At 37.7% G+C, this 18,296-nt stretch overlaps 1 protein-coding gene across 1 annotated transcript; it reads right to left on the minus strand.

The window, feature by feature from the left end:
- Positions 1-13,661: 13,661 nt before the first annotated feature.
- On the minus strand, positions 13,662-14,849 carry LOC139136516 (uncharacterized transporter CKL_3017-like). The gene has a single exon (XM_070704241.1). It carries the CDS (start codon positions 14,847-14,849, stop codon positions 13,662-13,664), a length of 1,188 nt encoding a protein of 395 aa, XP_070560342.1.
- Positions 14,850-18,296: the final 3,447 nt, after the last annotated feature.

Raw genomic sequence — 18,296 nt, forward strand, 5'->3', positions numbered from 1 at the left:
TGCAAGCTTTATGAAAATGTTACAACAATATAGAAAGCCTTTACGAACGAGAACATGATAAGGCGCGCCTACGAAAAGCGAGCAATCTTTATTTGCTTGGTTTCGTTTATCGCCTCCCTTCGTTTAGAGTTTGTGATATGTATGTAGAATCGACTCATGGTTGAGTCGTGTGTCTTAGGTAGACTTTTAATGCATATGAGCCAAATACGATCCATATTAAAAAAGGATAGTGACAAAAAATAACTGCATGTCAAAAGTTTAGTCTTTCTTCTGACAATCACGAATAATCCTCCAGCTGTTTCAATGTTAGCTGTCCCTTCATGTTTTCAGAAAGTAAACCATTTCGAATTGTCGAACACCCTTTAGATAAACAAAACTCTAAAATCGGGCAAATCAGCAGAAAGTACTATTTAATTATTCGACCAATATGGAAAGAGTCAAAATGCAAGACCAAAGTAAAATGCCGAGTGATATACGAGCTAAAATATCAGGTAAAATGGCAGAGATCCATGTGGAGTAAAGGCTGACAGTTCAAATATATAGCGCTGAGCAAGAAATTTTCACCGCTCACTTGTCGAGAATCATGACAAACATGTTTCAATGGCATTGTTGGCCCAAAAAGAACGTCAAAAACTAGTAAATAAAACTGTCCCCGAAAATTTGCATATGAAAAGAGGTGAACATTACAATAATGAATATTAAACTGGGATCACCGGCGGTGTTAAAATACAAAAGTGAAACATTACAGGTGGAAGTTTGAGTGAAAAGATTGAAAGATGATCCATTGAAAAGTTAGAAACACAGACAGGAACAAAATGAAACCAAACAGATATAACAAGGAAAACAAGAAATGAATGTATCAAAACATTTACCGCTTGAAAGTATATTGATAAACAGTAAAATGGTTTGGATAGAGAAGTAATGTCGATTAATCTGCAAATGTCAGCTCGTCTGCTTTTATTTTTAAGTTATATACACTTGTTTTTATGAGTAATTTGTAATATTGCAAAATTCAGCTAGAGATACATCATACTTTTGAAAAATGTGAAAAATGTGAAAATCCGATTATCCAAAATTAGTTCCAATCGTCTTGGTAACACCAGTGTGTTGCCGGTAACACCAGTGTGTTGCCATAGAGACAAGGAGGGTTAAATTTACAACAGTGAAGGCATTGGTGTTTCTCTGTTCAATCACTTTTAAAGAGTTTAATCGGTAGATTCACGTATCTTCTACTTGTCCCTGGAATACTTATCATTGCTGTCTTTTATATTCCCTGGAGTACTTTGACTTTCATATTTTGAATGGAGTGATTTGGAAGATTAAAAACAAACATACATTGTTTGGGTCACTAGTTTGACTTTTGACATTGCTTCTATGCCCGGTCAAATCTTATTATTAGTTTGGTCAATGTGATGAAATAGACAGATATCACATAAAACGTAGATGGCACAGTTAAACTGTACTCTGATTTTGAAAACCTTCCCATTACTGTTACCAATATTTTTTCCCGATTGTTGCATATGCGTACACATAGTTTTGCAATTTGTGTCACTACATGGTGCCGAACCGAAAATAGTGAGTCCATTTCTGTTTAATTTATGCGTGACTAGAAGACGTCCTAAGTTTGTGCAAGTTCTTTCAGATATTATGGAGGAAATCATAAACATTTTCTGGTAGAGCGTCAAGATATTGTAATGCTCGTCGGCTAAATGTTTTATGTTCGGCAACAGAGGATTAACATCCAATACCAAAACTGTTCTCTCAATAGATTTATTTTCTTTGTATTGAAGGAGCTGTATCCAAGATTTTTGACGAACCTTGTCTGTGATTTTTGTTTTTTTCGTAGTTTTGTAGCCTATTTTCACCAGTTGTCATTTAATTGCGCCAATCTCTTTTCTTAATAGAATGGCAATAATGTAAATATTGCTTTTGAATATGATCATTGGATGGACAGAAGATGAAGGTAAATATATGCCGCTATCCTTAGTGTACAGGTCTGCTTCTACTTCACAATTTATCAAACTAGTATGTATGTATGTATGTATGTATGTATGTATGTATGTATGTATGTATGTATGTATGTATGTATGTATGTGTATATGAGTGAGTATGTAACACTATAGTGTTGTTCACCTTTAGAGAGAAGAAAAAGGAACTAAACTTCCCATGAACACAACTTCAACTGAATGACTTCACTTCCATGGTCTTGCCCAGCCGATGCACGACTGTTACTCTTTCATCATATAATTGAAGAAGGACAGTCTTCCCAGTACGATTACGTCGATGTCGATATTATTTTTATTCGACGTATAATATCATTCTGCAAAGTGAAAAGGCCTTTAAAAGATTTTTAGTCCACGTTAGCCTCTAATTCTGCCTGCAGTTAAAATATTTAAATATTGTGACGTAATTCCCACGTATTCAACGAATATTACAGTATTTCAGTGTTATACTTTCGCATATGGGCATAGATACAATGTGCCTGACGGCCAAATGTGTTTTTTTTCACGCCATTATGGCGAAAAGCTTTGTCTATGAAACCAAACATAATACTTAAAGTAACGAGTTTGCCTCATAAGAGCTTTTGAGGCATGTTTTGGCGTATTTGTATGTGTTCTCACGTTGTCCATTTGAAGTCAATGATATCCATATCGAACCAGAGATTTTTGACTGTCAGCAAAGCCCACTATCTCTGCTCGTTAATATCAACATTTTTTTGAAATTCTAAAAACGCAATTATCTATCAGGCATTGGCGTTCATTCTCACAAATCTTATCATTACTGCCGTGATATTTTCAACAATCGAATTTGATTCTCACAGGGGACGTAATTATCCGCTCGCGGACGAGGATCATTCCAGGGAATGCAAAAACACACCACAAATGGGAGTCATTGCGTGTGGTACACAATACATTCCATGCGCCTGTTTGAATTTTGCTGCAAAACATATAAGAGTAAAAATGAAACAGCTATAATTGTCTCAGTCTCAACTATAAAAGTTAAATGTACTGCCCAGGCGTTATCTCACTGTGTGCAAGAATGCACCTCTGGGAAAGAGAGTTTCTTTTACAAATGACTTTCCATAGAATTGTATCTTTCCTCAGCACGTTGTGACAGTCTGTGAAGAGTTGTAAAACATTTTGAAATCAAATATGGCAAAAGCAGTATTCGTGAAATACACTGCTGATATAATTCTCCCTTTCTGAATGTCACCCAATGGTATGACTCTTTCTGCCCGGCTCTGTTTCTCTCTCAGGCTGTATCTCTTTGTCTATGTCTGTCTGTCTGTCTCTGCCTCTGTCCGTCTCTGTGTCTGTCTGTCTGTCTGTCTGTCTGTCTGTCTGTCTGTCCGTCTGTCTCTGTCTGTCTCTCTCTGTCTGTTTGTCTGGCTGTCTGTCTCTGTCTGTCTGTCTGTCTGTCTGTCTGTCTGTCTCTCTCTCTCTCTCTCTCTCTCTCTCTCTCTCTCTCTCTCTCTCTCTCTCTCTCCTCTCTCTCTCTCTCTCTCTCTCTCTCTCTCTCTCTCTCTCTCTCTCTCTCTCTGCGATAATATTCCATGTGACACGGATAAATCAGTTTATTTGCACACCCAAACAATACAAATCGCTTATAGGAATACATTTCGTGTCAAGAAATCGACAATTAGATGACGGTGATGAACGTAATGCTGCATGAAACAAACATATCTCTCGTCATTTGGTAATGTCAACGTACTGGACACTTCTCCAACCTTTCAAATTCAGTCGGGCAGTCATATAGTGCCTAAACTGTCAAAATTGATGCAATCTATATCTTGAAAACATTGCTGCCTAAGTATTGTTATTGTTTTCAGGGGTAGTATATGTAAGATCGGCAGAGTAGCTTATCATGTAGCGTTCTTTGTTGTTAGGCGCAGAATGTGACGTCAGGTTGCTAGACAACCTTCATTTCATTAACAAGTAATAATAAGCCCAGAGAACGTCCAATCCACTTGGGTTCCAATTACATGTGTCCCGCAGCTTACTCTTGTACGCATGCGTATCGCCCAGTTAGCGAGTTCAAACTTCACCCCGAGATCTTGCAGTTTCAGGGGTTGTATACACTTCGAAAACAGAAGTGTCAGGCATTCAGCTCTTCATACTTCATACTTCATTCGAAAGAAAACGTCCAACAGAAATCGAAGAGGGGGGTGTTGAGGGACCGGTAGCGATTTGAGCTTAGAAAATGATGCAGAATAAGCTTATATTTAAGATGGGAGAGTTCAGAGTCCAACATGTGAAAAAAGATTATTGTGCAACTATTTATTTGTAAACCCTCCTCTTTAAAGGGATGGGGTCGTCAGAACTATGCCTGCTTGAATTTCTTGTTTACAAACAATGTATTTTATGCACGATATCCAGATGCATCCCATCCACATAGCTTCAACATATAAATTTTACAATGTACATTATGAAAACCGTGTTTTAAGTTTAATCATCACAAACATACCATAGATACAGTATTTACATTTGTTGTAGGGGTCCATACACCCGTTGAGGTTCCAACAACCCGCTCCCTTTAATAGAAGCTCTAATCTTAGAACCACGCGTCAATCAAACCGAGTGATGATTTTTGATATTCGTCAGCGTGAACTGTTCATTTCAACATAAGACCATAAGCTACTTTGATGTTTTTAAATCGTCTGTTGGCAACCAGCTGAGTGACAAAAATAAGGACTTCTGTGAGAATTGCTATAGGCTTCGAATATCATCTTAAGTCGCGATAGTCACATGACAAAAGCTACCTGGAATATCCCCACCAGGAAACTTGACTCTTTCGGTATTGAAAATGTCTATATATACACATAAGACATTGCGGCACTTGAATACTGCTAAATAATACAGCTCATTTTTTTCAAATCTCTCCCTCGTTCATCACTGGGATTAAAATTCACCAATAGATATTCAATAAGATTTATTTGGTGTTCAGTAGCACCATTGTAAGCTTTAAATCTTGAAGGCGAATTTACAAGTTCGAAGATACATGCTGCCATATCGTTAGTGTGATTATGGGAAACAGGCATGCAATACTTTTGGTTTGACAAATCCTCATAGTTTGGTGAATATTTCTCGCTGCGTACCACTACATAACGATTCTTACGCCGATAACATATATAATGTAAACACTCAGTGAAGTAAATTTTCGAGCGTCGTTGTCAGGGAAAGACATTTTAATCGGACGTTCAACTTGCCTGCAGGCTGTCCCATTGTTAGTAATCAAGCCATCAAATCAATGATTTCGTAAGGCTATTGGATTTGAAAGGAATTCTCAAATGCTGTACATTGAATTATCTGAAGACAAGGTGAGTATAGAAAATCTGTTATCAGAGAAAGCGATGTACAATAATGCGAATATCAACGCCATGAGGTCAGCTAAACATCTGCACAGCCGGCAGTTCGAATGAAAATGTTTATCAATAACACCGAACAGAAGACAAGATATTGATTGGATGCTTCTCAGTAATAACATTTTTTATGTTAAACGTATATGATGCGGAAAAACCTACATCTGGTGCACTTTGCACATGCTTAATGGCACTGATATTAAAATGGCTGTCTCTACTTACAGTTCCGGCAATACTATGATGTGTATCGGAATGGTGGACAAAATCAGTTAATACAGCCGGTACATTGATTACGTGTTATTACTTAGCTCTCGCGACACACATTTTCTAGCTGCGATTTACATATTATTTGTTAGCTAAAATGTTGATTATTTTTTCTGATAAAAACGCATTGATAAAAACGTGTCAAAGCCATCGGGTTTTCACGCGTCTCCAGAAGTGAGTGCCCGTGCGTGTCTTTTAAAAACATATCTCCAGTCGGAAATGTTATTTCCAGTTCTATCGTGGCACATTGTTGTTGCTTCAGCACAAAAGTCACGTGACACGCTATCCTTCATGCGCTGACATCTTGTTTTCATTGAAGCGCCGCTTGAATGTTTTTCACTGTCTTTTTCATGATGTATGTGACATTGTTTTTGTAAATTTTAAATGATTAAAGATTGTTTTCATCGTTGCTTCACTACTGTTCTCTTCGGAGACCACTGTGAAATAAAGACGTCAAATTTTTCTTCTTATCCCAGTTAAGCAATATTAACAGAGGGTATTTTTCAGTTTTCATATTTGCTATTGTTCGTTAGTTGAAGAACACTGCTCGCATTTATACAAGTTTATAAGCTTATTTTTTGTTCTACACTTCACCCACAAAATCAATCGATTGATGTATACTGGTATTGCACTCAACATCAACATTTTTTGTTCCTATGAATAGTATGCGGTTTTTTATGTTTTATCAATTGTACATTAAATATCAATATACTCATATCAGCACACTGATACGAGTTCGTCTGGAAAATAAATTTTAGACCGAACACAACATAGGAATTCATGTCATCTCAGTTTTAGCCTTGTGACTCTCTTTTAGTTTCATGAACTAAAATGGGTATTTTTATGGTTACGTCTTCATGCATGGGTATGTAACCTGCATTATATTACTTCATTCACAATCTTTATCGAGTGTTTAACCACTGAATCTACAGTAAATAGTTCAGAACAAAGAAAGCGTCGCTGAATTAAGTAATCTGGTACATATACTTGTAAATGTTATTAAAAATTGGCCGTGGAATGCTGTTTGGTATCTGCGTAAAGATACCAGTTCCCCTGACACTTTTTGTATGACCCTTTTGTTTTTAATGTTCAGTAAATTTGGATCAATGTCGAATGGAAAATAAAATGACCATGTAAGTCAATTTCAGCAAGGGTTAATGGAGATAATAGACGACGTTTGAGCAAACTAACGATCCATATTGCTGCAATTACAAAAAACAAAATACGTTGCTGAAAGATTTAGCATTTCCGCATGTAATTGCATTAAGTGCCAGTTTTGTGGGTTGAAGAAATGCACGGTAGTACACCGTAATTGAGTCTACTGGGATGCAAATGAAAGGTGTGATATCGTGACCTCCTGTGAAATCAGCCTACACCACCTCCTTGAAGACACTGAATTCTTTTTCTGGGATAATTGGATTGTTGTAGGCGTTCATTTTTGAAAATTTGCATAATTAGAACACCTGTGTGCTTTCATCGCAAATTCGGTTTGATATAGGGATTTAATCTTTAAATATCTTAATGAAAAGAATGTCAATCTTTTTAATCCAACTACTTGCCTTTTATGCAGTGTACACTTTTACAGGCTGACTTAAAAAGCTCAGCGCTGTGAATCTCAACAAACTTTAGGGAGAATAAGAAGAAACTGCAGTTGAAATTAAAAACCGTGAAAAAATCAACAACAGTTACAGCTGCTGTCCCTTGAATTCCGTTGAAAAGATTCGCTTCATGTACAATGATTACAATTCCATTCATCCGGTAATATGAACCCTTATAATTTATGTAACACAATTATCAACTACCGAATGTGTACGGTAGTACGCGCCTCGAGATTGAAAGACTTAAACTTTTGTTAAAACTTCCCGTAAAGAAATTTAAATAATTCCTTTTCAAAATCAAGAATGGGGTCACGTGTAAAATTTTGTTCCAGAAAAATAAATTATATATTTACCGACTTTCACAAAAATATTAGCCAGTGAAAAGATACTCCTTGATCTTCAAAATGTCCCCATCTGTGGTCGACCAAAACAGTATCGTAAAAGTTTAAGTGTCCGAATATCTGTCCCTGAGGCGCTTACTACCTTAAAGTGCTGTCTGACATCCTCATCCAATGCTGACGCTTCGTTTGTGAAACCGTTTCGACCAAAGTATTCTCTCCACTAAAGAGTTACCATAGTAAATAGAATTGTATACACAGAGCGGAAAACCGGAAGGAGTTAAGAAATGCCGAACTAACTCGATGGGTTTGCGGTATATGAATCTCATACATTCCGCTCTGACAGATGTGATTTCGTGTCCCCGTCATGTTCGTTCGTTTTATCTTTCCCATCAAATAAGTCTGATTTCATTTCCGATGTTCTATCAGCGCTCTCGCGACTGAAAATCTAATAAGACAAAGACAGAAAACCTAAATTTAATCCATCTCATCAATAAAATGGCTCCTATTTGTTCTTGCATGATCAGTTCGACCTGGAGCATGTCTAACGAGGCACTAGGAGTGTTTCACACAGCTGGCCATAGGGTGGACATATTTTTCCCAAAATGTTTTAGCTTTCAAGTAATTCTCCGTGCGACTTTCTAGTCACGCTGTTTTACAGTTCTGGACACTGACTGAGGATAAAGCAAACGAGAAAACGTGCACAGCTCTTCTTGAGCCATTCCATGTTGACAATTTTGATTGCTTATAGAATACAATGGGCTGAAGACGACTATTTTTTGTCAGGATGATTTCGCTGTCTTCTTGTTATCATGAGACTTTCGCTCCTGGTAACGTCAAGACACCCTGCGAGACTTTGAAATATTACACCATTAAAAACAATTATGGACAAATATGGAAATACTCAAATATGGACATTATATATCGGTACTGGAATTTTCACATAAATTCATCTAAATTTGAGATTAAACTATCAAATCAGAGCACCTACCTGAAACGAGTTCGCTGACTATCTCGAATGCTCAGTATTGCTGAAGCTCGCACGGTGTTGAATCTTCTTTGACGCACCGTGTTTGAAAAGGCGAGAAAATGTCCCCCTCGAAGACTATTCTTCGACAAAATGCCAAAGAAGGGTGACAATACGACGTCGTTGTAAAAAGAGACACAGGCGACGGCTTCTGAAGATGTGGTTGCCCCAGCAACGCTGTCGGGGGGCTTCTTCACCCTTTTGAAAGGGGGATGTCACAGATGTTGGACTTTATCACGTGCAAGGTAATGTGATTTAGTGAAGGGGTGGATTAGCTGCTCAGAGGAGATCATTTTGGTACATCTAGTTTCATAATGACTGAGTTTTGTGTCATATCAACCTAACCGAAGGACTTGGGGTCTCTGGTGCGTATTGATCGGGTCATAATGGGATTCCAAAACGCCTGAAGTTAGCAGATGTCCTATCAATCGTAGCGAAAAGACTCAAATGCCGGATTCCAAAGAAGATATTTATATATACATATGCACTGTCTGCTGTTTCACTGTTCAGGAGAGACAAACAAAGTCCGAATACACATAGCCTGGAAGTATGACTTGTTATGTATGAAGGCTTCACCTTGGGTACGCTGAAAGTCAAGCGTATCAAGAGTATTATAGAGTTGAATGTCAAAAGGCTATATCAGTTCAGCATACCTCATAACGTACGTGAAGATTGCCTCTCTCTCTTTCCTTTCTTCTTGATTGAATCCGTGGTTCGTACATAGCGCTCAATAAAACACACTGTTGATGATTGCGTATAGAATTGAACAGGTCTGCAAAGCCTCATTCCCGTCAAAACGAATGTAGGAATGTCGCAGTGTTCATCTATTTTCTCAACGATTCTTGTAAAAGCCTTGAAGTTACGCAATTGGTTCAGCTCCCCGTGTCATTTGAAGATAGCGTTTCATTTAATTCATGGGCATACGAGACACCGTCGAAAAGAATTAAATTAAGAAGGGTTGATACTTTGAATAGTATTGTGTAGCAATAATACTAATCTTTGTTGACAAACGCTCGGTAAGACGAGACCGACATAGTGTTCATTTCGTTTCTTTGGCCAAGGAACAGAGGCGGCGAGCGAATTTTTGACGATTAATACCCAATAATTTCATGACATTTAATATTGAGTAAATACATATCAATTGAGAGAAAGAAACAACATATTTTTTGTTTTCATGTGATTTATTCAATGTGTAGTAAAACAAGGACAGTGTTATTGATGGGGTGTTTGATTTGGATAAGATGAGTAGCTGCGAGGCTTAATTGTGTTTTCTGTATTTTTGCTCAGTGTGTATGGTTTCATGAGTTAATCCCTTAGCCCGACCACAATCTAAATCCAATTCCAGTGTTTTCCATGCTGGAATCTAGCATGTACACAGGAAAGTGGATTGAAAGATTGATCACTTGGAGATACAAGTATTCAGCTTGTGAAATCTAACACATATACCTACGTTGATATGATAACTTGAATTCAATTGTCTGAATGCAACAAAAATTAATAAACGTTACACTGTGCTTACAGAGTGAATGCAAAGCAGTTTAATGCTTTTCGATGAGTAACGAAAAAATGTTACATGCACACAAAACAAACGTGCTTAAAAATCACCAGTACACAGCTGCCGACCCTTTTAAACTTCCCATAAATTGTGCCTAATGCTCTACTTTCCTCAGTTTACTAACAGAGCTAATAATGTTAATTTTGTTGTTATTTTTCATATGTAAGTTTGTAAGTTCTTATTCTACTCCCAAAAGAATGTTGAAACACCCAGTATTGATAATATGCTTGTCAGCATGTCTGTATGTGCAAAATGCACTGTAACAGTTATTGTTTACATTTGAATTCTAGTCCGGACCAGAATTTGACTTGTCAACAATAACATACCAACACAGTTTACACATGTACAGGCTAAGTTGACAAGCTGAATACTGTGTATGTCAACAGGACTTAAGAGGTTTAACAAGAAATTATAGTGGACAATAAACACAGAAAAAGTGAAAAAACATCAACAGCTAGAGTTCCAGGTCCTTTTACTCCATTTTAGTCCTCTTTACGTGTCTAGATACATTTTTGACGATCCAGAACTGTCATCCGAGTGATTTCATATCGTAACTATTAGCAGACTGATCTGCACTCGAAAATAGAAATAATACGATTCAAATGATACAGTTGTTGCACTGTAGAAAGCTGTCTTCATTGAAACCAAGAAAGTCACAGCTTGTTGTACGACACGATTGTGGAATTCATGCTTGCTTGGAAAGATTCTGAATCAAACTCTTTGAAAAGAAATCATTAAAATAATGTGCATGCTTTTTAATCTATTTTACTGATTTCCAAAAATAATGAATTTTTCAAAAGGAGTAGTGGTGATTCAGAGGAAGGGTTTATTTATCATGTTTGAAGATGGACATATTGATAGGTAACCACTTCGGGAGAAGATGGACATATTGATAGGTAACCACTTTGGGAGAAGATGGACATATTGATAGGTAACCACTTTGGGAGAAGATGGACATATTGATAGGTAACCACTTCGGGAGAAGATGGACATATTGATAGGTAATCACTTTGGGAGAAGATGTTTTCGTATAAAAAAATTAATGACTCGATTGTGAAACGTTTAAAGGTAAAAAAGACATCCGCTGTGCAAAAAGCCAATATCAACAAGAACAAATGCTAGGACTTTTGGGATTAAGGAATGCGGCCTTAGATGAATAGTTTCGCGTTCTAGCATGCAAGTACATTTTCATAGTCTCGCACAATGACAGCTATAGAGGAGATCAGAAAGAGGCTAACAATCAAAGTTATGGCAAAACATGTTGTTGACAAAACCAAGATAGAGGGCGCAAGCACATTGAGGTACCTATTTTTTGTCTCCATTGAAAGACACTACTCTAAAATAAACATTGTAAAAACTAATGTACGGTGTAAACATGATGTATTACTGCTCATCGTCTCCCTTCGGGGAATAGCTATAGCGAAACAGTGAAGAGGCTCAGAGTCTTCAAAATTAACAACGTTTATTTCTTGTACAAATATGTTATATCCTACCAGGTGTTGTCCCTTGTCTTGAATGCTTGTGTTCGTAAAGTCACATATTATATACAATCTATGCAGTGGTTAGTTACATACAGTTGAACTGCAAACTCGTCATCTCCCCCTCATAATGACGTATTTATGGCTAAGACATCTATCAATAGCCAAGACCACCGGGACAATTATATTATTTACTTGTTATATTTATCACAGTACCTATCGCTATCACACATAATTAAACATTCTGAACCTGATTATTGACCTATGTGCAGAATTGGTGTCTGAGTATATGACCTTTGTCACGCTGATGACACGGCTGGTGTTTAGAAATCAAAATAGCTTTGGCATGACAATAAAGACAAATTGGGTATAATTATTATTTAAGCACAATCCAAGCACTACGAAAATATGAAAACAATGCCAGACATTGAGAATTTGCATAAATTGTGATCGCTGTATATCTAATACAAAAATGATGACATGGCAAAAACAAGACAAAATTAGAATCACACTTTACAAAATGGACTATGAAAAAAAATGAAATAAATATCAACAGAAATAAGTTTTGTGATCTTAGAATTCTTCATGATTTCGAAAACATAGTCGAAGTTAAAGACTTACTGTATGTTTGCATTAACTTATATTACTATCTATTATATTGAGAATATAATGCCAGCCTGTTTAAAACAGATATAGTTGTTAAAGAATCACGTAGAATCGCATAAAATTATTTTTTTATGATTAAAAACGTTAGACTTCCTTTTTTTAAAGAAAGGATACGATTAGTGTTCGCCACGAGCATTGTCATCTTTTCAGTATTTCAATAGACTGAAAGTTTATTTCATTTCGTATAAAATTTCTCGTCAAATGTTGTAAACGTTGACTTTGAATACAGCTTGATCGAATGGAAAGCAATATTCATACAGTTATTGACAAATTAACACAACTGATCGAGGGTGAGGTACGCATATCATCTAACACATGTTTGATACAATGGGCTCGAGTCGTTGGTTGCTCTATTCTCATGAGGGGCCAGTGGTTATAGGTTTTGATATTTTCTATATCCTTTTCCCCAAAAGTACCTTGAAATGCAACGTATCATTCTGGTAAACAATATGCCATGTGTACATGTACTGTGAACAAATTTATTGTTAAACATAACTACCTGTCCAGAATAAAGCAGTTGACAAAAAACAACATCGAACACACAAGACTGTGTCAACATAGTGAACGCTGGCTATTTTGATATGAATTACTGCGAATAATTCAAACAGTTTTAGAATCCAACAAAAATAATAATATAAACATCGACATCAGGCCTTAACGGTTCATCGAAAATCACTTTTCTTCAAATACCATTATTACATGCCTCGTATATGGAACGTCGCGCGCTCCATAGGATTAAATGGTAACTCGTCGATGACGTCGCGGGCCGCATAGTCATCACTGGACTGAAAGTGAACCGAAACTATTTTCAACTTGACAACTTTTTGATGTAAAAAATGTTGAATTTCATGTTTGCATAGAAAATACAGTTTTAAGACAATTTTGCAGAAAAAAAAATGATAAACCGCATAACAGTACTTTAAATATGTAAATGCGCCATTCGATGATGAAAATCGTTCCATTTTTAACGGATTTTCGTCTAAGATGAAAATAAAGAATTCGATTATCATTTGCAAATAATCTAAATATTTTGAGTGAAAATTGTGTAAGAGAGGCATGTAATAAAAACATTATAGCCCAAACATGGGACTATGTACCCTCGGAGCAGGAGTCCATTTGCCCTCCTTACGTCGGGCAAATGGTCACCTACCCTCGGGCACATAGTCCCATGTTTGGGTTATAGTGTATATTTCTGCTCAGTAATAGAAATATCTGTTTAATGTTCATACTATGGTATGTATAACGATCCAGTACAAATTTCATTTACTAAGATTTTCGAATAATTTTGGTTTGCTTTGTTTTTTCATCACATTGATAAAGACGACAAGTTTTATCATTGAAACTTTCACTTTCGGCTTCGTCGGTTGCGAAAGCATTCACTCAGGCACTCCGTTCTGAGACGCACCAAGTTCTTCACCCGTGTCTTCTTCTGTGTGCGAAAGTACGCGTGAATCATTTGTATGTTCTTTGGCGTCTGTCGGCAAAAGTTTTACAGCATCTGTTGACTGCCGTTTTTCGTTCTCTTCACTATCCCTGTCCCTTTTTGACACAAAGGCAACTATGCCAGAGCTAACAATCACTAAGCAGGCGCCTATGATATCGGTTATTGTAAAGTCAAAATGAAAACAAGCTTCGTCCAAGATGTACGACACGACGACTTCGAAGTTGAGAAGCAGCGCGAATGTCGTGGCCCGTACGAACCGTAGGGCTTGAAACCTACACCAGGAACCGATGAGAGAGAGTGCCGCGATGGCTAGGATACAGATACCTGCTCGCGGAGTCACTTGCTTAACTGTTAACGGGAGAGCGACGAACAAGGCACCGCAGACCATACTCCGCACGACGCCTATGAAGAACATTATAGTGTAGACGGAAACGCGCCCTCTAATGGCCCGGCCGAGGACGTGGCCGAGAGAAACGCTGAAAGAGGCAAATAATGTGAATGAGTAGGAAACGGCTTCAACTGTTCCAAGCGGTTCAAAGTTACTGTATTTGAAGATAAATCGTGGACGCGTGATCAAAAATATGCCTGTGAAGCTGAAAAATGTTGCTAAAATATATATCGCTTGGCAGCGTTCTTGACCCAGCATACATGCGAAGAGCGCGGTGAAAATTGGCATTGAAGCGAAAATCAAAGCTGTGACATCTCCGAGGGAAACTGTAGGAGTGTATGACACCATGATGGTTGCTACCGTACCGAGCACCCCGATCCCGACCGTTGTGAAGGTGTCTCCCCTGGTACGCGGAAGCGCTTTTTGTTTTAGAGCAGCCATGTAGGGACTTAAAAGTGTCACAGATACGACGCCATTGAAAAATCCCAAGTAACAGTTTCCGATTCCGTCGAGCTGGGCTATGATGGAAAGATACGACCCCACAGCATAGCATGTGCTGCAGAGAACAGCAAGTGACAGAACGGCCAGCGTTTTTGCTGTTGTCGATGGTTTTTCTTCGTCCGTCTGCTGCTCCGTACCACCAACGTCTATCATAGACGACTCTCTTGCCAAAGTCGATGCGGATTCTTCACTGTCGGAATATTCAACTATATCAATATCCGTGGGTTCCATTTATGAAATACTAACGGAATATTCAAAAAACGTTTGTCGAAAAGTCGGGATTAATGAACACTGTCCAATCGATGATCCAATAATCCATTGCACAATAGCAGTAGTTGTCGTTTGTGCATTTTGATAAACATTGCAGTGATTGCGCGCGTTATTAAATTTCAGGTATCGGCCTAAATCATGTGACTGTCGCATGACCTGTATGTATTCACACAGTAATGATGATGATGAGGCAGGAACAATATATGCGGGTATTCATATTGCATGTTGAACGAGGCCCGTATCTGATGCGGGCATAGCGTGCAATAACGCCGTCAGCCAAAGCGTGTTGGTGTTACGCAATCTCTGTGAACGAAGAATCCCCAACGTCGTCAACAATGGAAAATGTTGATCAACTCCTTCATAACCGGATCGAGATGAAATAATCTGTTCGAACCAATTATTCTATCAGACTGTTCGATGTTTCACCATCATTTGATGGATACAAAGACCAGTACTTGCCTGTTCTCTACAGTTCTCAAAAATAAGATACGGACACAGTCCTCTTGGACTGACGTCTGTGCTATCCGTAGCGAGGTCCGATCGGTGTCCCGTCACACAACAGTGCATCGAGACGACCCTGAAAGACCGCTTAAAGTGACATACGAATCCAGCGATGCAACGAAGCTCTTCGTTTTTTCGTTGGCGGATAAGTTGGGTTTGTCCTCTTGGTTGCTTTCAGCTTTACACGCTGGGTATTATAAGAAACTTTGAATGCACAGGATGCCTACACATCAAGCAGGTATAGATCTGATCCGTCTGTTTCGGTCAATGCCTTTGTGAGAACAATTACAAGCCTGGGCAGCAAATGTCGGGTCGAGGATATCAGTATGCAGATAAAAGCAGCTCATACATACAGCCCTTCATACAGAGTCTGACGTCCACTTATTCTCGTAGAAAACTCCTGCCTGTCATGTACGGGCTTAAGACAATTACTGCTTCATGAGTCCGCGTCAAACCTGTTATGAATGTCGGGCGATAAACATCAAGTATTGCATTTGTTTAATTGGCGCCAATCAAGCGTATATGCAGGTACCATGAATGCAAGATGTGAGTACGGGTATAGCAGTCTGTTCAAAGCTAGACAATAACAATCCAAATCTATTTCTGGAAAGTCTTCAAAAATTTGTTGTTCCTATTCAGAATGAAATTTTTGTCAATCAAAAGGGGGCGGTAAATTTTTACATCTTTTCTTCACAGTCTGTACTTATGTGGACATTTCACTTTTCTTGTTACATGCAAATATTCATGATAATGAAAATTTGCATACCCATTGACCGTGATAATACTTTACGCTATGCATATTATTGTATTTATATATCGATGCCGGTCCGACCTTGGACAAACGCTGTAAAGTGCTTTTAACAAGTTATTGCGCGCGCCTCTCTCTCTCTCTCTCTCTCTCTCTCTCTCTGGACATAAAGAACGATATGCCAGGTCACTGAGATTCAAGATGTGCCGATGGGGGCGTAATACTACTGATCATCCATCACCGTGCTTCAAAAGATCGGGTAGTGGATGAAGCAGACACGATATAAATCACAGCTGATGATTAATGTCACTTGCAACGTCATACTCGCTTTAATGCTTGTAAGCATTTATAACTCAATACCAATTGCAGAGTGAAATCTCTAGACGTGTAAGCCTAGTGTCGTGCTACTTGTCAACAAAGACGATTGTTTAAGCAACAAAGCACGCCCAGCGACTGTATACCACGATATTTTGACCAGTTGGCGACACATATGCACGAGCGACATGGTGTGTGTATATGACATGAACTGGTCAAAATCCAGTGGTGTACCGTCGCTGGTGTGATTTATTGCTATTATTATATCATAACAGTATATTGAAAATCTGGCGTGGAACGTCAAAAACGGACCGGGATTTTTGCTAAGCTGCGCGTATGCCAGCCGTGGTATATCGCGAATATACCACGGTTCTTTTCTCTTCTCGACCAATAAGATCGCTGTATTTGCGCCATCAATATATTGTTATGATATAATATTTATTTTATAATTTGACTCAATGCAATATTTAGGGGCTTTCATTGGATAGTACGACTAGTCTAAACATACATTTCTTCGCCGAGAAATTAACTTAATCAAGGGGACGGTTACTTTTAACAAAAACGTTGAACCGGAGACCTCACAGATTTGGAGAGGAACACACATCATGTCGTGCTACTTTGGTACAATACATTGTAATCAATTAAAGAAAAATTGAAAAAACTTATAAAGCGTTTTATTTCCAAGCTGTACATTTTTAAAAATTACAAACTTTCATCAAACTTGGAGTTTTATTCACTCTCAACAATAATACATGGTTTATGTACGATAAAGGAGGCGTGTCGGTCATGCTTACGTGTGAGTGTCAGAACCACAACACGGTTTTGGCGGTTCACTTTATTTGTACAGACTCCATATATAACTCAATGATAAGCTGCCATATAATAACGGAATTTCATTAAAGACCCAAGGGCAGGGATACTTCTTATAATTTCAACGCCTTATCATTCGAAGTAAGAAAATTAGAACATGAAAATGTACCTAGGCTGAAGGATGTGTACATGTGTAATACTCAGCATGGATTAGGACTACATATGCCAGTTTGAACTGAATATAAAATAAACAAGTGCCCACTCCATAGCTGTCTCAATACGCAAACTATGATGCACATTTTACCGTAGAAACATGGAGTTCTCAACTATCAAAACTTATGGTACGAAATCTTCCACGTGGAAGTTGTATTTTTTTGTAATGTAACCATTTTTAATGGAGGATAACAATAATATAAAGTAACAGGACAAGTCTTCAATTCATCTGCCTATTCAGTCATAAATGAATGTTGCAGTCGTGTATTGAAAGAGGCTATGTCATTCAGAGGGCAAAATTCAACCAATATCTAAGAAAATGACAATTATATATATATATATATATATATATATATATATATATATATATATATATATATATATATATATATATATAATATATATATATGTGTGTGTGTGTGTGTATGTGTGTGTATGTGTGTATATTATGCATCTATGTATGTATGTATGTATGTATGTATGTATGTATGTATGTATGTATGTATGTATGTATGTATGTATGTATGTATGTATGTGTGTGTGTATGTATGTGTGTCTGTGTCTGTGTCTCTTGAAAGTTACAACCCCACTGCAAACATCAACATTACCACTGCTTATTAAGCATTTTGTAAGTTGAAGTAATGGTATACTGCGCATGACAACCGGGAGGATGTCATGATAGTTTCTCAATTCAAACGCATACTACGTCTGCACATAATAGTCTTACTATAAGCAGAAAATTATTTTTTCAACAGAACATGCAGTCTGTCGTCCAATAGTTTATGCTCTAAGGGAGGACAGTCGGATAGTATTTTCAACTG

Source organism: Ptychodera flava, chromosome 7 (genome assembly GCF_041260155.1).
Source record: "Ptychodera flava strain L36383 chromosome 7, AS_Pfla_20210202, whole genome shotgun sequence".
Taxonomy (NCBI): domain Eukaryota; kingdom Metazoa; phylum Hemichordata; class Enteropneusta; family Ptychoderidae; genus Ptychodera; species Ptychodera flava.

What these genes read in the sequence shown, in the direction of transcription:
- LOC139136516 (XM_070704241.1), bottom strand. Translation starts at nt 14,849, where the DNA reads ATGGAACCCACGGATATTGATATAGTTGAATATTCCGACAGTGAAGAA.